This window comes from Neofelis nebulosa, chromosome 7, assembly GCF_028018385.1.
Source record: "Neofelis nebulosa isolate mNeoNeb1 chromosome 7, mNeoNeb1.pri, whole genome shotgun sequence".
NCBI classification, from domain to species: Eukaryota; Metazoa; Chordata; class Mammalia; order Carnivora; family Felidae; genus Neofelis; species Neofelis nebulosa.
In genome coordinates this window covers 33863705-33888146 of record NC_080788.1, presented here as the reverse complement: position 1 = coordinate 33888146, position 24442 = coordinate 33863705, and the positions used below count along the sequence as shown (strand labels likewise).

At 45.5% G+C, this 24442-nt stretch overlaps 2 protein-coding genes across 8 annotated transcripts in view; one reads left to right on the top strand and one right to left on the bottom strand.

The window, feature by feature from the left end:
- Positions 1–4814, top strand: part of BBS4 (Bardet-Biedl syndrome 4) — a 56805-nt gene extending 51991 nt beyond the window's left edge. For all 4 annotated transcript variants that reach the window (XM_058737125.1, XM_058737124.1, XM_058737126.1 and 1 more), the window contains 5 exons: positions 99–270; positions 1858–1927; positions 2537–2678; positions 3200–3401; positions 3909–4814. In XM_058737125.1, the coding sequence (XP_058593108.1) occupies positions 99–270; positions 1858–1927; positions 2537–2678; positions 3200–3401; positions 3909–4018 (696 nt within the window). In that variant the 3' untranslated portion in view covers positions 4019–4814. The remainder of the gene's footprint in view (positions 1–98; positions 271–1857; positions 1928–2536; positions 2679–3199; positions 3402–3908) is intronic.
- A 7387-nt stretch (positions 4815–12201) lies between these two features.
- Positions 12202–24442, bottom strand: part of ADPGK (ADP dependent glucokinase) — a 28740-nt gene continuing 16499 nt past the window's right edge. For 2 of the 4 annotated variants that reach the window (XM_058737120.1, XM_058737123.1), the window contains 4 exons: positions 21716–21836; positions 17160–17356; positions 16453–16551; positions 12789–13763 (listed from right to left, as the gene is read on the bottom strand). In XM_058737120.1, the coding sequence (XP_058593103.1) occupies positions 13209–13763; positions 16453–16551; positions 17160–17356; positions 21716–21836 (972 nt within the window). In that variant the 3' untranslated portion in view covers positions 12789–13208. Of the gene's footprint in view, positions 13764–16452; positions 16552–17159; positions 17357–21715; positions 21837–24442 lie in introns of all 4 variants that reach the window. The other 2 variants (XM_058737122.1, XM_058737121.1) reach the window with 2 other exon arrangements.

Below are 24442 nucleotides of genomic sequence, written 5' to 3'. Positions count from 1 at the left end.
GTGTCTCCCCACCTTCCTTGTTCGTGTTCATACATGCAAGTTACTGGGTCTGCCGGGCCTACCCTGGCCTCTCATCTCGTGTCCCATCTCTCCTGCAGGCTATCAGCTGCCTGAAACGAGCCAACTACTTGGCACCCTTTGATTGGAAGATTCTGTATAACTTGGGCCTTGTCCACTTGACAATGCAGCAGTATGCGTCAGCTTTCCATTTCCTCAGCGCGGCCATCAACTTCCAGCCAAAGATGGGGGAGCTCTACATGCTCTTGGCTGGTAAGAGACACTTAGGTGGAAAACCCCCTCCGTGGTTTGTGAGGAGGGAAAATGACTTAGAATCATAAGAGGCCGGTGGTTAAATGTCCCATAGAAGCCACTGCCTCGCAGATCCCACAGGAATCTAGATTAGTGTCCTAAAGCCTGAAAAAGATGACAGAATAGCTAGTTGCTTCTAGCCTGCAGGCATTTCACTCAGAGACCAACAGGTTAAATCAAGATCATCCCTAGTTCATCTGTTACCAGTGGTTTTCCCTTGGCTGACGATTCATTTATATAAAGAGGAGGGGTGGAGAAAAAGAGTGAGAGTCTAGCTATAAATTCCAGATACCATCTAGTGTTAAGAGCTTGGGCTTTGGGAAGGGTCCCGCTTCCACTACTTACTGGATTATTTCTAGTAGAGAGGGAAGATTATGTAATAAATAACCAGTGACTAGTAGCTACTGGTTTTGTTGTCACTATATCATTGGCCTATTATTAATGTGTTACTATAACGTTGAAGTACTGATAATATTCTTTCTGGGGGTATTTCTCCACTGGCCTTACTAAGCGTAAGCCCAAAAGCAGTTTCCTTATTCCCGTTGACAGGTGGTGGTGGTTGTTATTATTGTGGGGGAACGTATTTATTAGAGAACGGTTGCAAAAGCAAATTGAATGGTGGTTAATTGGGGGTTGCCTGAATACAAAGCGAGCTCAGTTCTGTGAACAGACAGCCCTACTGTAAGGCATGAGCCACACTTCTAACTCCCAAACTAGAGCTGGCCTTCACACTGCAGTTTGAAGGCTAAGCTGGAACTCACTGGCTCGGCCGTCATGGGAACAAAGGCGTGCAGCCGTGGCCGCACCATGTGTCCTGTGGCGAGTGGGCGGTCGTGTTGTGCGGTGTAGTGGGGGAGGAGTCAGGAAAGCTGGTCTAGGGCCACATGAAGTGGGGGGCGGGCAGGAGAAGAATGCTGGGACTCTGGCCTTTTATCCTAGAGGCCAAGGTTTTCCAACCGTATTTCTAGATCTTCTCTTAAGTGTCCAGGAGAGCTGAGTGTGTAGCTTGGTGGGGAGGTCGGTGGGCCTGGCTTTCAAAACAGCTCTGTTTTTCTTTGTTTTATACATCAGGTTTCCAGAAAATGCTGATTACAAAGGAGAGTGTGTTCTGTTGCTATACAAACGTTTATAAAGATCATGGTTGTGGGTAATGGATTCTTAAGCAGGGTGGTGTGACACAGTCAGATTTGTTTGTAAGGCAGGAAGACTCCTGGCAGCTTGGTGGCAAAGTGGATGGAGGCAGGTGGGGACATTGCTGTGGGGAAGAAATGGAAAGCCTGAAACAATTTGCATCTGAACAAGGGCAGTGTCATTAAAGAAAAGTACAAAAAACAGGATTCGCAGGACTTGGCTACTGACTGTGGAGAGACACCATCGAAGCAGGTGACACCGGGCATCTAAGCTGAGTGACCGAAGGCGGTCATGCCAGGAGCCGAGACGGCAAAGGAGGAGTTCAGTTTGGGGGCTGAATGAACTGTGGTCTTGAAACATTCCTTTTGTTTTCCACACGGGGCTCCCCAGTCACAGTGCCCACTTTCTTTGTTGCAGTGGCTCTGACCAATCTGGAAGACCCAGAGAACGCCAAGAGAGCCTACGCGGAAGCCGTCCGCCTGGATAAGTAAGCTGCTCCGTCAGGAGTGGTACTGGGGCGGGTCGGACTCTCAGAAGCCACCAGGTGGCGCCACAGCCCAGTTGGGGCGCGCGGGGCGGTTGAGCAACGGCCCAGATGCCTGCTCTGGGGGTCAGTGGGAGGGCCTGACTGCAGAAGGATGTGGTCCTTAAGCACACGGTGGCTCAGCGGGAACAGACACTGGCTCTTTCTGAGAAAATGTTTCCAGGAGCTGGCAGTGGGCTTCGGGTGCTGATAGCCATGGGCTAGCTGGAATATCAGAGAGGACTCTGGACTTAAAGATCAACCTAACTCTCCTTGGATTTATTCTGCTGGCATCTGCCAGGCAGCAGGGTAGGGATCCCCTTTTCCAACCTGACCTGGTGGCCTCCGTTGAGGGCTGAGACATCACACTTGGTCCCAATACCTCTTGCTCTGCTGGTTGGGCAGTTACTTCCTTGATGCTTCTCCAAAGGTCCACGCGGCACATGTGTTCTTACCTTGCTGTGGAATAGAGAAATGTCTATGTAACCAGTTTTTGTTTTTTGTGTAACGAGAGGGATCTCTGAATGACCACTGGTTGCAGAGCCTGAGCCCCACGGAATCCGTTTGCCACAGGTGTAACCCGTTGGTAAACCTCAACTATGCTGTGCTGCTGTACAACCAGGGCGAGAAGCAGGGTGCCCTGGCTCAGTATCAGGAGATGGAGAAGAAGGTCCACCTGCTGCAGGACAGCAGCTCTCTGGAATTTGACGCCGAGGTATGTCTTTTATTAGCTCCTGGGAGGCTTCTGAATGAAGCCCAAATAATCCAGATATCAGGTATTCTATAGGTTTATGGCCATTTTGGCTCTGATGTTCCTGGCAGCATGAAATCTCCAATTAGGAACATCCTGAGAAAAAACTTCCCTAGAAGAAAATAGTAAGAGGAAGTTCAGGCTTACGGAGTTATGTTATTGATAATACAACTGATGTGAGGTCTCTGTCTCTTTGCAGTTTCTCCTCACTTCTCCTCATGTGGGAAAGGCAGGAGTTGAGCTCTGTAAGGCACCAAGCTTGAATTGTTAGGTTTTGAGATCCTATATGTGCTTCCTTGCCGTCCACTAAGGGCAGTCTGTATTCTCTGCTGTTTGAGAATGATTTCCTTGCAACAAATACTGTCTCTCTCAAATACTAGTACCGTTAGATAGGATTTCACCTGCACTCCCTGGTGGAAGAGGTGGGTAGGCTTCACTCTGCCGGTCCTCTCCGTGACTCTTTTTTCTTCCCATGTGGGGACAAGATGGTGGACATGGCCCAGAAGCTGGGAGCTGCCCTCCAGGTCGGGGAGGCACTGGTCTGGACGAAACCAGTTAAAGACACCAAGTCAAAGCACCGGACCACTTCAACTAGCAAAGCTGCCAGTCTCCAGCAGCCTCTGGGCTCTAATCAAGCCCTAGGACAGGCAATGTCTTCAGCAGCTGCATACGGGAAGCTCCCCTCAGGTAGGAGGCTACGCACAGCTCCATGGAATCCTCGTGGGCACAGGCTGCACGTGCCAGCGAGAGATGACAGCTTTAAGTGAGGCTGACACTTCTCAGACTCAGAACACGTCCAAGTAGTATTCCTAGAAGGGGAAGAAGCCATATGCTGGCCAAATTGGCACTCGCTTCCTTAAGGCAAGTTGTGTCAGAGGGAACAGGCTTAGTCAGAGGTTTACAGTATTCAAGTTTAGAATTACATGACAGCACCTTCTGCTCTGCTAAAGCAGTGACAATTAAAGCAAGATCGCATAAGTCAGCATGGTGCAGGTAATTAAAGATTTTTTCAGTGAGTCATTGAAGGCAAATTTGACCGTTGCTTTCTTAGCGATGGTCTAACTTCATAGCTGCAAAGATACGTCACAGTCCCCGCTGATCCTCAAAGATACAGGGTTTCTTTTTGAAATTTGACAATGTGATTTCTTCAAGAACCGTGGAACTGAGAATTCAAGCTGTTTGTTTTGTTGCTAGGTGCTGGAGGAACATCCCATCTCACAAAGCCACCATCTCTGCCTCTGGAGCCACAGCCCACTGTGGAAGCACATCCAAATGAAGCATCTGCACAAATAAGAGAAAAATAGGAGTAGGATGACCCCGGAGTATAGGTTTCTCTGGTGAGGATGTAGCAGATTAGGAAAGGTCATGCGACACAGGCAGCACGGACGCCAGTGTGTTCCCTGGGCACCAAGGACCGCAGGATGTGTTGTGATGACCCCAAGGAGCCTGAGGCCTAGCAGCCTCTCATCAGCCCCGTCAGCCGGGACCAGACAGGTCCTTTCAGAATTAAGAGCAGGGCTCACAGCTCTGTGTTTGTAGCTTCAAGAGCCAGCAGGGCACGTGATGCTGTTTGCTTCTGAAATGACTGTCATCTCCTGGATGACTTCCTCCTTCCTTTGCGGAAGGAAAGTCTGAGACAGACCTCTACTTATTAGCTGTTATGATGAAGACTTGGCTTAGCTGAGATGGTCCTCAGACTGGGGGGCATGGCAGCCTCCAAGGCAAACCTTGGATTAATAATCCAGCTCTAACACTCTAAATTTAAGGGGGAAAATGATGAAAAAAACCCTCTGTGTATTGAGGTTGAATATTCCAGCTGTGCTTGTCCTTGAGAGAGGTCAGAGTGTGGAGTCAGATCATGTCAGTGTGATAAGAAGTAGGAGTGAAGGGCTGGTCTGGTATCAGCACCAGCAATTAAAAGGAAAGGAAGAGCTTCTTAACTAATTTTTATTTAAGACCATCAATGATACTACTGGCCAGATGCTATCAATTCATTATATGTCCTTTTTAGAATAAAGATTATGTATCATCATCCCTTTGGGAAAAGTTGTTAACTTAGGTATAAAAATAAGAGATCACAATAAAAACTTCTTAAAAGAACCTATGGTCACAGTCTTACTTCCAAAACTAGTTTGAAACTAGAGAAGGAACCTCAAGGCCAAGTTCCTGTGTAGTACGAACATAGCTTCTGCTGCAGCAGCCCCGACGGATGGTACGCCAGCAATTTGCTTGAGGGCCAGTCCCCATTTTGCACTTGAAGTGTCCTATAATTACCATAATTTAAAGGTGAGGACACCTATTGCCAAACCAAACTATGGAGTTTTTTATGTTATGACTCGGTCTGTTTTGACATTGAAGCAGCGGCTAAGTGAGTGGGAAACTCTTCAGTTCTCATATCTCACAAGTAAACACCAAGGTGTCAGAAGCAATGCCCTGGCCCACACAGCTGGTATGTGGAAGAACCAGGATTTATACCCTGAGCCGCTGAGAAAGCTCACTTTTATATCAGTGTGTAGTCTCTTGTGCCCATGAACGGAAAGGTCTTGGTGAGAAATGATTAGGGTATGAACTGAGAGATGGAGTAGAGGTGAGGGGGCTTAGAGTTTAGGAAGTGAAATCAGTAGAATACTATTGGGGACTGGATGTAGCAGGTTAAGAGGACTGTCAGAAGGGCATCCACTGCTGGGAGAGTTCCATAAACCAGGGAAGAGGAATACGGGGGACACCAGTGGAGGCTTATGGGGTCTAGTTTTAGACGTGTTTATCTTTGAGACCTCCAGATGGTGACACTAGACGCTGGAATAGATTTCAGATGTGAAATCTGGCTTGAAGATCAAGGTGCAGGAGTAATTTAATTTGGGCTCTAGCTGAAAGCACAGATTTGAAAGGAGCCCCCAGGGAAAGCGAGGATGGGGGACCCAAGATGGGAAACCGTATTTAAAGGGAGAAGCAGAAGAGGCCACAGAAGAGACAGAAGCAAGTGACAGCGATAGAAGAGACAAAGCCAGGAGAGTGGTGTTGGGGAAGGCCAAGTAAGAAAAGGTTCAGGAAGGGAATGGTCACATGGAACCCTTCCAAGATACTGTCATCCCCACTCCATAAAGGAGGAAGTTGAGGTTGGGAGATGCAAAATGAATTTTCCCAGGTAAGTGGCAGGATCAGGATTTGAACTCCGATGCAAAGCTCCTGCTTTTTTAAGTGCTATCCATGCCTTCGTGGCATACCTTTTTCTTATTTTTTTTGATATTTCTAGGCTACATGGTTCATCTGAGTTTTCTCAAATTGCCACAAACCTCAAAAAAAACCTTTCCAATGTATTTACTGAAAAAAAAAAAATCCACATATAAGTGGACCTGTGCAGTTTAAACCCAAGTTGTTCAGGGGTCAGCTATACTAGGTTACACCTGCCCAACCTTTTGTGCATGTGGGTTTGCAGTTTCTCTCTCTGTGAGAAAGGAGCTTTTCCGATCTCTAGTTGTGGGAGTTGCTCTTGTCATAATTTTTCACAGAATTAGGAAAATGAGGCAAAGTACATGGTCACAAAATACAGACGTGGTTTTAGATGGCTTGAAAGTATAGATATGAACTAGCAATGGGAAAAGTGCCCTTTTTACTGAATAGTATTAGTACAAAACTTTGGAATATAGGATTACAGTCATTTTGTTTTTAAGGAAGAATCATTATTGGATAATGGCAGAGTAGCTCATGTTGATCAGTCCTCCACAGATAACAAGTGTAAACAAGTGGGTAAATATAAAGCACTATCTTGGTTTAATTTTTTTAAAAATACTGTGACTGGGGCAGCTGAGTGGCTCAGTTAAGCATCCGACTCTTGATTTCGGCTCAGGTCATGATCTCACGGATCATGAGATCAAGCCCCACATCGGGTTCCACACTGACAGCCAGGAGCCTGCTTGGGATTCTCTCTCTCCCTCTCTCTCTTGCTTAAATAAGTAAACATTAAAAAAAAATACTGTGACTGTTCTAAGCAAAAAATTATATTGTGAGGTTTAACATAAATAAATGTAACTAGGGGCGCCTGGGTGGCTCGGTCGGTTAAGCGTCTGACTTCGGCTCAGGTCATGATCTCACGGTCCGTGATTCGAGCCCCACATCAGGCTCTGTGCTGACTGCTCAGAGCCTGGAGCCTGTTTCAGATTCTGTGTCTCCCTCTCTCTCTGCTCCTCCCCTGTTCATGCTCTGTCTCTCTCTGTCTCAAAAATAAATAAACGTTAAAAAAAAAAATTAAAAAATTTAATGTAACTAAAGGAAGGGCAGGTACATGGAACTCAATGAGTGAAAAAGGTTTTTCTATCTTACATGATGTGGTACAAAGTTATTCCTAATAGTTTGTGAAACGTTAAGGATGCCTAGAGCAACCGTTAAAAAGATGCAAAGAATTATAAGCTAAAAAGGTGAGAGAAAAAATATTTTAAAAAATATTCAATTAACACCCTCCTCGCCACTAACGGGCAGGAAAGGAAGAACAGAGGAACAAAAAAGGGAACAAAGAAAAAAATAAATAGCAAAATGTTAAATGTAAATCCAATCATGTCCATAATTACATTAAAATGTAATTAGACTAAAAAAAGTACTTGGACTAAACATTCCAGTTGAAGAGTAAAGAAAGGATAAACCCAGCTATCTGCCACTGAAAGCGAAAGGATGGAGAATGTCGTATCTCAAGCTACAGGCCTAAGTCCAGAGTGCTATATTGATGCCAGATAAAGTAGATTTCAAAACCAGGAGCATTACCAAAAATAAAGAGGGACATTTCATAAAACCGCTCAATTCAGTAGAAGAAACATATATAATATATGCACTTAACAGCATTGCTTCAAAATACATGAAGTAAAAACCGACAGAATTAAATCCCCAGTCATAGTTGGATATGCTGGCACTCCCTCTTTCTGCAGTTGTTACAATTAGGAAGTGTAAAAGTACACATGAACCACCTTGACCTAACTGACATTTAGAGAACACTAGACCCTGCACATAGTGCATTCAGCAGGACAGAGCATGTGCTGGGCCACATGACAGGTCTCAGAGTCGAAAGACTGAAATTTACACAATATGTTGACCACAGTGAAATTCTATTAGAAATTAACAAGATGTTTAGAAAACCCCTAAATATTTTGAAGCTAAACACACTAATAACTCACAAGCCAAGAACGAAATCAAAAGAGAAAATACTTTGACAATGAAAACAAATCACAATTTGTGGGATTCAGCTAAAAGCAGTGCTTACAGGGAATCTTATAGTTGTAAATGCTTCTATCGGAAAAGAAAGGTAGAAGATCAGTGGTAGAGGTTCCTACCTTAAGCTAGGAAAAGAGCAAAATAAACCCAAAATAAGAGTAGACAAATACTAAAAATCTAAAAAGCCAAAAGTTTGTGGGGAAAAAAAATGACAAGGGGCACTTGAGGTGGCTCAGTCGGTTAAGTGACAGACACTTGATCTCTGTTCAGTTCATGATCTCATGGTTTGTGAGATCAAGCCCATGTCAGGCTCTGCGATGACAGTGTGGAGCCTGCTTGGGATTTTGTCTCTCCCTCTCTCCCTCTCAAAAAATAAGAAAGCAACAACAAAACCGCAGCTAAACTAATGAAGAAAGACAAATCACCAATAAGAGAGAACAGCATTACAGATAGTATGGATGAGAGAAAGATCAAGGAATATGAACAATTTTAGAACAAAACGGACTTGTATGCAACAGCCAAATCTGAAAAATAACTTACCGAAATTGAAATGAGGAAATGTAAAACCTTAGAAGTCCTATTTCAAGGGGCACCTGGGTGGCTCTGTCGGTTAAGCATCCAACTTCGGCTCAGGTCATGATCTCACAGTTCGTGGGTTCGAGCCCCGCATCGGGCTCTGTGCTGACAGCTCAGAGCCTGGAGCCTGCTTCCGATTCTGTGTCTCCCTCTCTCTGCCCCTCCCCCACTCGTGCTCTGTCTCCCTCTGTCTCAAAAATAAACCTTAAAAAAAATTTTTTTTTAAGTCCTATTCAAGAAACTGAATTTATAAATCAAAACTTACCTGAAGCAAACTCTTGGCCCAGATGATTTAGCTGGTAAGTTGTATTAAATCCAACTTGACAAAAATTTTTAGAAAATAGCAAAAACTTCCCAACTTGTTTATGAGGCCAGTATAACCCTGATATCAAAACTGGACAAAGACATTACAGAATAAGGAAACTGCAGGCCATTCTGCATGAACATAGGTACAAAAGTCCTTAATATATTAGCAAATCAGTACTAGTGCATCAAATCCAGCAATATATGAAAAGGTAACTACGTACATCATGACCGAGTTGGGGTTATCCCAGGAAGTTAAACTCTTGGTTTAATATTTGAAAATCAAAGTAGTTTCATGTGTTAGCAAAATAGAAAAGTCACACAATTTCAGTAGATACAGAAAAAGCAACTTTTAAAAAGCCATCATAAAATCCCAGCAAATCAGGAATAGAAGGTGGCATCAACAACTTGACAAATGGCATCTGTGGAAAAAGGTGCAGTATCACATTTAACAGTAAAATATTGAATACTTTGCCCCCAAGAAGAGGACCAAGGTAAGGATGTCCGCTTTTACCACTTTTGTTCAACATTATACTAGAGGTTCTGGTCAGTGTTCTAAAGGCAAGAAATAAAAAGGCATAGGTAGGAAAGGGCATGGTTATTTATATAGAAAAACCTAAGGAATCCTAAAAGCAAGTAAATGAAGGTGCCACCAGTGATAACTGGTAAATCCATTTACAATACTGTCAGATACTGACATGAAATACTTAGGGATGAATTTAACAATACACATGTAAGGCCTGTACCCTGAAAACTACAAAGCACTGTAGTGAAAAAGACCAAAATAGGCCATGTTCACACACTGGGAAACTCTTGTTGAGATCAAAATTCTTTCCAAATAGGTTCGTGGATTCCTAGAAGCCCAACAGGTTTTGGGGTAGAAGTTGAGAGCTGGTTCTCCAACGTGAGGGAAATACAAAAGACTCAGCACATCCAAGGCAATCTTGAACAAAGTTGGAGGACTTACCTCACTTCCAGACTTGACCAAAATAGCAATTACATGGTGCTGGCCTGGGGAGGTGAGGGTGCAAATAGATCAGTGGGTCTTTTCAACAGTGCCAGAACGACTGGACAGCGGTGTAGAAAAAAGTGGATCTGATCCTAATCTGTTACCATCCACAAAAGTAACTCAAAATAGATGACGGACCTAAATGTAAAACCTAAAATTTTACAGTTCCTAGAAGAAAATAATGAGACTACAGGTAGGACAGGAATAGTCCAGTGCTTCAGACTAATAAGCCATGAAGAAAACGAGTATCAGACTACAGACTGGGAATATATTCTGGGAAAACAGTCACAAAATATATCTGACAAAGAGTTTATATCCAGGATATATAAAGAACTCCTACGACTCAAAACGAACCACCCAATCAACAGCATATATAAATTAACCCAATTGTGGGGGGCAGGGAGTAGACATTTGCACATGTCACAAAGATACATGAATGGCCAATAAACAGAATGTTATAGATGCAAAATAAAACTGCAATGAAATGCCGCTCTGTACCCTCCAAAATGGCCACAATTAAACTGACAATTCCAAATCTTGGGGACGTTGAGAAGCCACCAGAGCTGTCCTACATCATTAGTGGGAGTAAAATGGTGTAGCCACTTTGGGGTGATGGGAACATTCTGTACCTGGATAGGCATGTGGGTTAGATGGGCACATACATTTGTCAAACCTACTCAATGGCACCCTTGAAATTTGTGTAGCTTCACTGTATGCAAATCTTTACCTATGACAAGACTCCAAAGTGAAATGTTAAATCACTGTGGTAACTTCTCAATGTTTTAAAAACAGTTCTAAAGAGACCCAGGAAATCACCTGTTCAGTTTAGTAACAGTGACAATTCTTAAACTTTTAAATATGCACCACGTACCATGCTATTTTGCACAGCATTCTCCTTTAATCGTCAAGAACCCTAAGGATACAGACTACACCCCGTTTTACAGATGAGGAAAAGTAAGGCTCAGTGCAGGTAACATGCCCTGTCATACACTTGTCATCTCAACACCCCGCATAGAATTTGGATTTCTTCTGATGACTCACCTTTCCCCACTAAACTCGACAATAAAATGCAAACTCAATCTGCAAGGTAGAGCTTACCAATTTTTGGCCAGATTCTGATCTCAGTAGTGTTTTGTGTGCTGGCGCTATTCCCTGGCTTTAAATCAATTTCAAGCAAACATAAGAGTGTTAGAACATTTTTAGGAAGGCTCATTTCTCACCAGGCACCCTTTCCTAGTCCAGTGGATCTTCACCCTTCTTCATATCAAGTCATACGTGGAAACTTTTGTAAAATACAGTTCGGAGCGAAGGGTTGAGAGGCCTGAGGCCTACCTGTATCCTGCCCTGCCAGCTCACTTCCACAAAGCCTGTCCTAGGTCAGGAGTCCAGTCTTCCTTCCAAAGATTAGCTGACTCCTCTAAAGGGTGGACGTTCAGAGGGGCGCATGTACGTTCCCGACTACATGCATTCAGGCACATGTAAAGATTCACAAAAAGAGTACTTGCCCCCGAGTAGGATGCATCTTGATACCTTTTGTGTTAACCACCAAATTGATTTCGTGACTATCAATACTTCAAGACCCATCTTTTGAAAAATATTGCTCTAAGGTATGCGCTGATTACACTTTATTGACAACACCAGAGCAAACTGAACTCGCATAGACCAAGGGCAGGGGCCAGTAGACACAACTTCTATAGAGACAGATGGTAAGAAAAAGTCACATGGAAAACATCTCAGTGCTCTCCAAGTTTTAGGTTTATAATGTAAACAAGGAGTTATTCCAATTCTTGGGAAAACAGAAATCTCTTCTCACTTAAGCCTTTCTAATACAAATAGGCTAGAAAGTAGGTGTTTATTTTTAACCTAGGTTGGAAGCAGAGACTGATGAAATAGCAGCCAGAGATTTCCTTAATAAGCTATTTGCTTTGAGTTTCAAGCTCTAGGCTTACATTTTCTTTGGAGTAATCAAGCCTTTCCTTCTTATCCAAAGCAGGAAAGGAGAGGTCATAAATGAAGAATCTGAGGTAGCTTTGCAGTTTTAGAAGCTATGAGCCAGGTATGAAATGGTCACCCCTGACCTAAGTGGGCCTGCCACCCGCTGCCATATTTATACTGTTCTTTGAACAACTGAGAAGACTCACCAAACACTTTCAAACTGTTTCACAGCGGCTTTGCTACTTGAAACTACGGTCTTCTGTCGCCTTAAACCAACAGAGGACAGACCTATATATAGCTCAGGCTCAGTGTGTGGGGCTGCCTGCCCAGTGAAAGGAAGACAAGATAACCAAACACCTGAAGAGCAGAGTAACGTACAGCTCACACCTTAGTCAAGGTCAGAATGATTCATACTTTACCTGGCTCCAGAGTGGTGGGGAAAGAAACAAAATCACAGACTTAGGATTCCTGAAATGTAAATTATTTTTAATATATTTAAAAGCACACAGAAGTCTCCTTGATTTATAAAAAAATAAATACATGACAGATTTATTCATGATCTTGGGGCTCTTATGAGGTAAAACTTTTTAATGGATGTGGTGCGTCGATGTAAAACAAACATGATCTGTTACACACAGAAGCATATTCCAGTTGTAAAAGCAAATTCCTTCAAGGATCCGAACAAAGATCAGTCCTCCACTGTGGAAAGTGTGTCCAGAGCTGGGGGAGGGGATCGGGCCCAGGCTGGGGGCCTCTGACCAGCCAGCCTACAACCTCCAGAGCCAGGGCACGAAGACAGGGCCCAGCAGCTCCCATGGCCGCTCTGCAGGTCAGCCAGGCTTCTGAACAAATGATGGACGCAGGCCCCCGCAAAGGCTGCACAGGGCTCCCGGCCTCTGCTGTGACTGTGATGCACGGGAGTGACTGTTTTGTCTCATTTGTGGCTCTGTCTTAAGGTTGAGAGAAGACTCAGAAGGTGTGCTCATTAAATATTTTCATTGTAACACTGAATGGAAATCAAGATCCTGCCCGTGAACGCGGAGCCCAGAAAACACGGGACCCTCACGCTGGGCTTTACTGGAGACCGGGAGTTCGGGTGAGCGAGCATGCGCTTCCTCGGGGGGCAACAGGGGAAGTGCTTTTTCCAGCTGACATGCTCTCCAGGGCAAAGTCTGGCCTAAGATACTTGGCAAGGCTGCGTAAAATGTGAATATGGGAATCAAGTTTTACCCCTGTAACACACAACATAAAAAACCAAAAATCCAGTCTCGTTAGTAGACAGCTAAATTTTGATTAAAACCTGAAATGTTTTTGTGAAATCTTCAACAGGCTGGAATGTATCTGATACAGTTTAATCTGTTGTCTCTTTGGCTATCTTTCAATTAGCTCTAGAAACTGTTCTGACACCCTCCATCCTATTTTGCCTGTAGTTCTTACATCGGCTAGCTCTCCTCAGGGAAACGGCCACCTCCCTAATAGTGAGGGCGGACCTCTGAATAGAAGAGGCCTTCGGCAGAAATGGCATCTCCGAGGCCCACGGTTCGAACGGGATCTTTACACACCAGTACTGGTGTGAAGTGGAAGGATACCCCCTCCCTGTGCCACTCTGCGACCGGCTTGCTGGGGTCTATCACGATCCTGGAGCCGGCCTCTGAGTGGGAAGTCATGAACTCGCGGGGCGCCCTCAGGGACACTCGGCTGGCATCTATGGTTTCTGTCGCGCAGGCCTGTGTCCCGGCTACGCGAGCTCCCGCAGCCACAGCTGCCAGCTGGTTGGCCCAGTGTCCATCTACGGTTGCCAGGATGTGGTAGACCAGCGTGTGGAAATGGATCCTGGTGAGGTCTGAGGCTCTGCTTTTACTCCTCCCATGTTCCTTCAAGATCCAAAAGAGGATGTCGCTGACCATACCCACATCAGGGACACCATTCCAGGAAGAGAGGGACGAGTGAGGTCCAGATGCCGCCTGGCTGAGAAATAACAGCTCCTGTTCATTCAGCCCAAGGGAAGTCACCGCGGGGAAGACCTGCTAACAGAAACAAAACGGAGGTTTCTTCCTGATGAACATCCAACTCCCAAGATGCCTCAGGACACAGCCAATGACTGAAGTCAGGGAAGGCAGGCAGTATGGCATCTTTCTTCCTACCACAGGACTCCCCACCCGTGATGCACACGCTGGGGAAGTGACGGACCACAGGTCGCTGCTCTGGCTATTGCACCTCTAACTACACCCTCATTATCACTTGGGATTTGACCAGAAAGTTGCAGTCACACCGTTTTAGACTCAGTCTTTTGTTATATTCATCTGAGACAAAGGGCAGAGGGAACACATATTTCGTATTGCTTTCCATGGGCCTCACTTTTGCCTTTGCATACACAGCAGACCCTCTTCCTACTGGTGGGACTGGCTTCCCGGTTCCTGAACACCAGCAGGTGCTGTACCAGTAAAATGAGGGCCCTACCAACACAGTCAGGGTCACATGGTTCCGTGTACACAACACGGAAGAAATGTTTCAGGTTAGAGCTAAGCTTTTTAAGCAGGTGTGGGGTAGGGAAGACTGTATTCAGTAATAACCGTGTGCAAAAGGGTATTGAATGGAAGCTGCTAAGCCTGTTTCTGTCTCAAGGGGAACCAGTGTGTCTAACTCACTATCTCTTACTCAGCACTTCTCTCCTTAGAGCCAGAGAACTGCACATAAGGTTGTGCAAGAGAAAGGAGCCCCTGGAGGGAGGGCAGGAGGGGGAGGGTTATGTGTGCGTGCATGTGAATATATTTATTATTTAAAAACCAATGGTCTAGGGGCGCCTGGGTGGCTCAGTTGGTTGAGCGTCTGACTTCAGCTCAGGTCATGATCTCACAGTCTGTGAGTTCGGGCCCCATGTAGGGCTCTGTGCTGACAGCTCAGAGCCTGGAGCCTGCTTCGGATTCTGTGTCTCCCTCTCTCTCTGCCCCTCCCCTGCTCACACTCTGTCGGTCTCTCTCTCAAACATTAAAAAAAAAAAAAATTAAAAAAAACACAAAACAACAAAAAGAAACAAAAAACCAATGGTCTGTACCTTTGCCAATGTAATAGCACCTCCATTTATGGCATGTTGTGTGCCGGGCCCTGAGTGGATGGCTTTATTTCATTCCATTCTTACTGTAACCCTCTCAAAGGAGGGATCGCCTCTGTTTTACAGATAAGGGAACTGAGGCTCAGAAAGGCTAAACAGATACACAGAAAATGAAATAAAAATGGCTTTTTTTTTTAAGTGAAAAGATAACCTCAAAAGAGAAATTAAAAACTCTACTGAGAAATAGCAAGTGTGAAACCCAACGTAAACCGTGGGCTGTGGCGACCTGAGTGTAGGGTCAGGCACTCACAGCTGTGACACTGCAGGGCAGCGAGGTGCCGACGGGGGAGGTGGTGGGCTTGTGTGTGGCAGGTATATGGGAATGCACCACGTGCTACTCACTGTTGCTATGAACTAAAACTGCCCTAAAAAGTAAAGTCTATTAAAGTAAGACACAAATATTCAAGTATTTTTCACCTATCAGATTGGTAAAGAATACAACTTTCTAATCACATTCTCGTGGCAAGGAAAAGAGGGAATAAACACTTGTAAAGATTTCTAGCAGCAGGAAATGGGCACAGCTCTCACGAAGGGTGTCTTGGCAGCATTAAATTTACAAAGACCTTCTCTGCTCCACCTAACAGCTCTTCTGAGAATTCAACATATGTACCTACTTGCTCTCGGGGAAATGAAAATCCTGTACAAGTTTCTCCCCTGCACCTCCTGATGGGCCAGCAAAGGACAGAAACCAAGATGCCCAAGATGGTGCAGGCTAAGCAACCTGGGCTCCCTTTCACTGCCTGGCTGTGAAAAGACAGGATGCTTCCCAGGGGATGGTGGAGAAAAGGTCTCCAAAGTCCCATCAGTGAGAAAAAGCAAAGTGCATAATGGTCTGTGTTCGGTGTGCTGTGCTATCTTTTGGGGTAAAAAAAAGGACAAAAAAATAAGGATATATTCCCACATTTGCTTATACTTGTACACAGTGACTCTGGTAGTATACAGATAAAACCAAGAATGTTACTAATGGTGGCAGGGAGACTTCACTGTATCTTAGTATTTTTTGGGTTTTGAACCACATGAATATATTACCCATTAAATAGGTTAAATACTAAAACAATGAAAGGTTAAGTAACTTGCTTAAGTTGATAAAGCTAGAGAGCGGCAAACTGGCATCCCAACCCCGGCTTCCGAAGTCTGTGTTCAAGCACCATACTCCCAGATCTACCTAAGCACTGCTGTTGTCCAGAGGCAGGAGTTGAATACCTTGGTGCCTGGTGGTAAGGGAGTGAAGCTCCCCCAAAGTTCTTCTCCTCTGAGCTTCTGGAGTTTCAACTGAAAGCAGCTGAGCTGGACCTGTGGTTTTCTCCTTGGAGTTCTACCGCAAAAACCATTCACTTTGAACTTCTCCACTCCGGGAGAAACAGGACCCACAAATCCATCAGTTACACTGCCATACTTCTAACCTAGTAAGAGATCCTGTCCCAGAATGGCCATGACTCCTTATCTGGATCTCCATGGCCCCAGGACTGCATGACAGAACATCCACACCTCAGTAAGCCGGCCCCTGAGCCCAAAGAGCTGGCCCCACTGGACAACGGCGCTTCTCAGCAAGGCCCACGAGGGTGAGGGCGCCAGAGGGCCTCACGTGCTGCCCATGTGGTTACCTGATGCACAATGCTCCTCATGAGCTCCCTGTTGGTCATACTGGCCAGCTCTAGGTGAACTGGAATACCAGTGGGGATGTCAGAAATGGAGGTCACAACCTGCGAACAGAAGAGGGCAGCGGTGCCATTAAAGACAGAAGTCATGCAAGAGGGAAGAAAGGGTCAAGGCCGAGAGGCGGTGCCTCAGGTCACTGCCTTCTTTGCATCATCATGAAAGCTCTAAGCCTTGGGAGTCACCATAGCCTCCAGAGAGGGGACACTGTTCCCAACAGGGAGGCGCTGGGGTCACAGACTCAGGGCACTGAGAACCGCCCCTGTCTGCTCACAGAGCCAGCCTATTCCTGGGGGCCTACATGGAGCAGCTGGCTCCAACCGCTGCAGAGCCTTCAGGAGCCGCGGCACAGCTGATGTGAACAGATGACACACACGACACAGAGGACGCAGACCACAAACACCACAGCAGCCACGTCCAGCGTAGCGCAGGGTGCAGAGGCTCAGGCAAGAGGTCTTGCCCTGTCCTACTCAAGCTGCCGTCCGTGTGCCTGAAAAGAGCACCAGGAGGCAGGCCTCAGAGCCGGCTGCCACGAAGGGTCCTGCGGAGGCCAGGACCGAGGACCAGGCAGTGCAAGCTGCAGAGGCGGAGAGAGGCAGGAACCTGAGGAAAAACGCCAGCTGAGATCCGTGAGATTCTGTGACAGTGCTATTACCTCCAAGAGCCTCTTCCTCTGGAGCTCCTTGCTTTGTCCCTCCATCATGTGCAATCCAGAGAGGACCACCAGGTCTGGCTGAAACTCCTCCAGGCTAGACACAAACACCTCCAGCATATTCATGGCCCCGTTGGAAAGGTCGTGGGAGAAGATGAAGCGGTTGGCATGGGGAGCTTTTAACCGGCCCCACTCCTCCCCTAGAAAAGCCCAGTCAACACAATGGGAAGAAAAGGAAGAGGCTTTAAGTCTCCTAGCTGTGGGGGGCTAGCAGGGGCCTCACTGGAGCCCTGGCTCTGGGCATGCTGGCCGCTGGCTGCTGGCTGAGTGCAGCCCAGCTACAAGGGCCCAGCCAAGCACGGCGCTGCATCCAGGAGCACCGTGGCCAGTAACGAAACAAACAAACCAAACCCAACCCCAACCCCACAAAACACCACACATGTCCTGGGTGCTCTACGCCTTTGGCAAGGGGCTGGCAGTTAGCGGGAAGGCTCCACTGCCCGCTGAGCTCTCACATACAGGATACCTGTGTCTCTGCCTACGGGACATGCTGTCTTTCTTGAAGCACTTGCCGACTTGCAGCTGTACCCCGACCACCTTTCAGTTAGCCAGGACCTACAGAGGCTGAAATTCCAAGAGTCAGGCTGACTGCAGCCTTTCCTCCCTGCTGTCACGGGTGGTTTCCCTGCACTTGATCCAGAAGGCAAGAGTATCTGGCTGCTCTAGCTTCCTGTGAGTGAGCTGCTTTGGAATAATGCCTGCTCCAGACCAAGGTTAAATGCTACTTCCTCCCTAAGTGGCTGCTGACTCCTCCAGCCTGAGGTGTATCCACAGAGATTTCCCCCTCTACATGGTTTGAATAGCATTTTGCTTTGAGCTATCTCTTCTACTTCTGCTGTTCTGAACTAGTACTCAAACTTATACCATCCCTTAACTTCTTACACATTTGTGCCACATCTCCCCAAATGGAATGCCAGACTGCACGCCTCTGATTCTTGCAGTACTTGTCACAGGCCTCTGCGGAGAGTGCCACTCAGCATCTGCTGAACTGACTCCAGCAGAGGGAGGCCAGATCCACAGTTGGCTGGGTCTTCCGGTGGGGGGAAGGAGCTTAGGATCTGGGCCTACCCACGGGAGTGGCTCTCAGCACCTGCCACACATCAGAATCTCCTGGGGAGCTGAGTTTTAAATGTCAGGTGGTGAGGCCCACCGCTGGAGATCCTGACATGTAGGTGAGTGGAGAGCTACCTATTAGGACCCCACAGCTGCCAAGCGTTTGAGGAGTGCGCTATGGCTGGGAGTCCTGAAGCAGGACAGGCGACAGGGGCCCTCCTCAGGCTCACCTGTGAAGCCTCACAACTGGAGCACAGCGCTCTTTCTTCTCTCAAGACTTGATAGAAAATCTGTAAACTCAGTCAAGCCAAGGGCCACTGCTACTAGGCTTGCTACTGCTTAGAGCAATTCCTAAATGAGCCCCTGCCAGCATGGAGGTACTTCTAGAGACTCCAGGGGCAAGGATTTATTATCTAGGCTTATACAGCTTTTCCTCCAAATGAAGGATTCATCCCATTTACAAAATTAGAGTCCATACGCTGAAGCCTGGTTTCATACTGGTTCTACCATATTTCCTGGATGTTCCTTTAGAAAGTTCTTCCCCAAGGCAGGCAGACCCAGCAGAGGGTTTCCTCCTACTGCAGGCTAACGGACTCCAGTCAGCAAACTGCTTCCTCCTTTCTACAACAGGCCTCCCCAAACAGAAGCCTTGCCTCTCCATGGGGAGTGTGCATGAGTGTGCAGGGCTGACTCTGGGGCAGGTGCCAAGGTGGGGAGAGCCCATCCTTCCTTTGCTTTGAGTTCAGCTTTACTAAATCCATTCCTCTGAAAAACATATTCTAGGTGTATAAAAATCTACGAAAGCAGAAAAAGACATTTCCTATTTACTAAACCCCAACACAACAGTTATGTCCGTTAAAATGCCACATGCTTTCAATTCCTGGCCCCCAGCTTACTATTTGTCCAAAGAACATACCCAATAATGGTCCACACAGCTGAGTGCAACACTCTCATCCTGCCTCATCTTCAAAGACCCAGAGCAAGCGTGGCCTCCCCTGCAAAGTCTGTCCTAACTCTGCCGATCCCAGTAGACTCGGCCGCTTCGGCCCCTGAGCCACTGCTATAACCGCTTCAGGATGTGGCACATGATTTTGTAATCATCTGCTCAGGAGCCCATGTGCTGTCATGAGCTGTGAGCTGAGCACAGGGCCCATGTCTGTCACCAGCCCCTCCAGCCTCACACTGCCCCGCATGCAGCTTGTGAACAAATGAATGAGCAAAGGAACAAGCAAATGAGAGGAAAGACTGAGGACTTCAATGCCCATGACAACAAAAAATATGGATATGACTCCAAATCCCAACCACCATCCCCCAACTGACAAGACTATGCACAAGGGGAGAAATCCACACCAGCGTCCTGCAGAGGGCAAGACCTGGAACTGACCCTTAAGGAGCGAGGCTTCTGAGAGGCACTGCCTGACTTACCCCCAGAGAAAAAGCAACTTAACATTCAAAGTAATTTCCCCAGGGAAAAAGGGAGAGAGGCAAAACACACAGGCCTCTGCAAGGCAAAGACAAGGAGGGAAGTGGAGAGCTGCTCCCTGGCTGTTCCCACAGGACACAGGACTGATGGAGTGGCCCGAGAGACAGAACGACTGGAACGCAGACAGGGTGAGCCGGGAACCTCCATGCCCCCCTGTTCTCACAGAGCTCCGAACGTGTTTCTCTAAGGGAGCCCTTCACTCAATTTACCATCCTGCCCTTCGGCCACGAAGTCAGCAAAACCTGTGCAGTGACTCAGTGGGTCCCGGGCCAAAGCCTGGAAACAAGCTTCTCTGGGCAAGTCTGGCAGAGGAGGAGGAGGAAATGAAAGGTGACAAATCCTCTCTGGGAATTTATTCATCGAAATTTGAGAGAAGCTGGGGACGGACTTCTGTAAGAGAAGTGACCCGAGGGCTTCTGCCACCAGACTAGGTTCCCTCCAGGGCCAGTAGACTGTAACTTCATATGAAGTTCAATGGGAGGCCCTGCTTTGTTCTAAGAAAATAAGACCCAGAAAAGAAAAACTGAAGTGTGGGGTTCATAAACCCAAGGATGGAGACAGTCTCCTTTCAAGACAAGCTGTGCCATCTTCTTACCTCCACACGAGGCATAGCTGTCAAATCCAACAGCAAAATCATACTGAAGAGAGCAGTCTCCCCACCCTGCGGTCAACAGGGAACATGACAGAAACCAGGAACTAGAAAGGTCCCCAGGTCACCATGTGAGCGCCAGCAGGGTGCAAGTGACAGGACCCCGGAACTGGCAGCAGCAGCAGCACCTCAAAGGCATTGTTAGCTCTTCTAGACCCTTCCAAGTCAACAGTCCTGTTCGTGCCTTCCCCTGAAGGAGGTCACATACACAGTAACCTCTTAATCTTTACCACAATCTTCAGGCAGTAGGAATGATCATTCTGAGTTTCTGAGAAACTCAAAACTTGTATATGATTAAATGTGAACTCCCCACTGCAACACCTTGTCCATAATGTTCAGATCTTACCCTTCCTAAAGTTAGGAAGCTTCCTGCTCCCAATAAGCACCCAAGAGAGAACCAGAAACAATTCCTTTTTTCATACATGGAGGAAAAAACCAATTTTTAAGAAACACTCTATTTCATATCTTAAAGTTAATTACTCTAGAAGGCAAGGTTCTCTTAATTGACTTGGAAGCAGTTCACTGAAGCTTATTAAGTACTGCTTTAAGGGACCAATTAGTCTGTTTATATGCTTGAGTCTTTAACTTAATAATGTGTTGAATCAGAAATTCAAGAGTCTGAATACTGAGCACAGAAAAGATCCAACAGCAAATACACAGAATTAAATACAGTTAAAATATGTTTAGGTATTTAGGATTCTCTGAGAATCTGATCTGTAGTTTATGTAATACGCAAAATCTACTGGGAATGACACCAGATGAGCTGGATTTGGACTGATAAAACACTGGAATATTATATAATGGGAAATAATATAAGTGTTGTGAAATACAAACACTTCCACTTACACATCCAAGGGAAAATAAAATGCTTCAAAAGACGTTTGCCAGAGGCTTGGAATCAATCAATCCTAAGCAGTTTGGAACAGTTGGCCAGAAAAGCCTAGGGCACAATCCAGCACAGTGTTGAACAGATGTTACCTGCCCTTCTCTTTCCTTAGTAATAAAGAAAAACTTTGTATATTTATGTTTAACACATTTTCGCTCAAGATGCCTACTTTCCTATAGCCTGATTTCTGTTGGGTTTAGATCAGTTGTTTGTAGATCTGAGAATTTTCTTCAATATTGGAATGCTCCATCATTCTTGAGACAATGGCCAGTATCAGCTCAGCAGAAGCAAGAGGTCAGGAAACTTTTGGTAAAGCAAGAAAGGGTCCCACCAATTTACAAAGATATTTTCCAGCATAGTCACACCCCAATCTGACAACACATGGTTCCCTGTCCAGTCTCACACCATTACTTAGTCATTTCTCTTACCTGCTTGATACTCTAAAATAAGGTGGAACTCATCCACTTCCTGCAATGACTCTGGTGGAACAAATACATTATCATCAAGAAGCTCATGTAGCTTTGGGCCAACTGGACCGCAAAGAAGAACCTGGAGACAAATAGGAAACCTATCAGAAGACCTGTCCCTGTTCCCATGGAATCTATACAGTAACAGAAAAGGTACATCCAGACCACTTCTATTCATTTCAACAAAAAACTAGAATCCAAATCTAAATTCCAAAGTTTTTGGTCTGGAGGGGCTATTCCCAGGACTTAGGCCTCTGGAAGGAATGGCCACCAGAAATGAGGGGCTGGCAAAAGACCCAAGTAATACAGGTTAGGTACCTATGTAGCTGCTGAATCTCCTACACCCTGCTAGGGACTGAGTATTTGTGTCCTCCCCCAAATTCCTATGTTGAAGCGTAACTGCCAATGTGATAGTATTTGGAGACAGAGCTTTTAAGAGGTAAGTAAGGTCAAATGAAGTCATATGGGTGGGGTCCTAATCCAGTAGATTGGTGGCCTCCTAAGAACGGGAAGCGGGAGATAGAGCTCTCTTTCCAGCATACCCACTGAAGAAAGGCCATGTGAGGACACAGCAAGAAGGTGGCCACAAGCCAAGAAAGCAGCCCTCAGAAACTGGATCCTGTTGGAACCTTGATCTTGGACTTTCCAGCCTCAGAACTGTGACAAAATAAATTTCTGTTGTTTAAGCTGCCCAGTCAATGCCATTTTGTTGCTATGGCTGTCCAAGCAACCTAAGACCCACCCCACCTCCACTTTCTTTACTCACGTCCTGTATCAGCAAACTGATACGGGATGTTGTCTGCTCAAGCTGCCAGATAAAAGCAATTGTTTGACTTTGACACAATATAGAAAAGAGCCTCCCTAATCACAGGACCCAATTTGTGGAATCGGGCTCTTTATTGCACTCAGCTGTTATGTGAGCGGGCTAGCCTTCCAGAGATGGGAATTAAAGAGCACCTCAATTCAGCAAGCTGGGGGGAAGGTGCTCTGCAACATTCCCCAAACCTTTTCTTCAACTCTAACCTGGGCCTCTCCCTGGCTATTCCTTCAAGAAGTCATTTCACATCTGCTGCTCTTCCTCAGTTCCCATAAGCTGCTGCTCCTGCCCTGACAGGTCTGGACCCCACTCCCAGCCAGACCAACAGGCTCAAAACCACCAAACAACGAGGGCTTGCACAGGGATGTAAAGGAAAGTCCTCAGAGATGATCAACACCACTTCAGATTTAATATGCTCCACCCAGAAGCTTCAAAAGGCATTTACTTGCTAATTAACTGCTTGTTGGTACAACTACCACTTTACTTCTTTTCTCTAATTCCTGGCCAGAACTTCAGCCTCCAAGATGAGGCAACAAGGGCCAAATTTACCCTCCCGCCCAAAACAACCACAAAAAACAGACAAAATACTTGGAAACAATGGTTTTCAAAAACACTTAAACATTTAGCAACAAAGGACAATGAGCCATAACAGGAAAGAAAAATAAACCCAAAGCAGAGTAAAACGTACAAATGCCCCATCAATAACCTTAAAAGAATTTCCAGATACACACATTCTGAAAGAATTCATTACCAGCAGACCTGCACTACAAGAAACGTTAAAGGAAATCCTTCACGCAGAAGGAAAATGATACCAGATGGAAATAAAGACCTAAACAAAGGAATGAAGAGCACCAGAAATGGTGACTCTGGATAAGCACATAAGACCTTTTTCTTATTATTTAAACCTCTTCAAAAGATAATCAACTGCTTAAAGAGCAATACTAACAACATAGAATGAGGTTTACAATATACACAGAAGTAAACCACATGACAATAGCACTATAAAGACCGGAGGGGAGAAATGGAAGCACCTATTTACTATAAAGTATTTACATTATACATGAAGTATGATATCACTGACAACAGACTGTGACAGCTAAAAACATACACTATAAATCTTAAGGCAACCACTATAACAACAAGGAATTATAACTAATAAGCCAAAGAAGATAATATGAAAGCTAGAAAATAATTCAAAAGAGTGCAGAAAAAGAGGAAAAAGGGAAGATAAAGAGCTTGGACAGAAAATAAATAGCAAGATGTCGGATTTAAAGTTATCTAATCTATTAAGAAATACATTAAATGCAAATGGCCTAAACAGTCCAATTCAGAGAGACTGTCAAAGTGGATTAAAAACCAAGCCCCATGTGGTGCCTGGGTGGCTCAGTTGGTTAATAAGTAGCCGACTTTGGCTCAGGTCTTGATCTCATGGTCTGTAGTTTCAAGCCCTATGTCGGGCTCTGTGCTAATAGCTCAGAGCCTGGAGCCTACTTCAGATTCTGTGTCTCCCTCTCTCTCTGCTTCCTCCCCTGCTCACACTCAGTCTCTCAAAAATAAATAAACATTAAAAAAAAAAATTAAAAAGCAAGCCCCAAATATATGTTGCCTACAAGAAATATATTATTTATTAACTAAACTATGAAATCTAAGTCACCATTTTATTTACTTTGCAACTACTAGTATGGTGTTTTTATCTGGTTACATTATTACTATTATTTTTTATTGAAGTTTGGTTGACATACAATGTTACATTAGCTTCAAGTGTACAATATAGTGATTCAACAAGTCTATGTGTTTTGCTATGCTCACCACAAGTGTAGCTAGCTACCATACCTCATCCAGACGACGCTATAACAATACCATCAACTAGA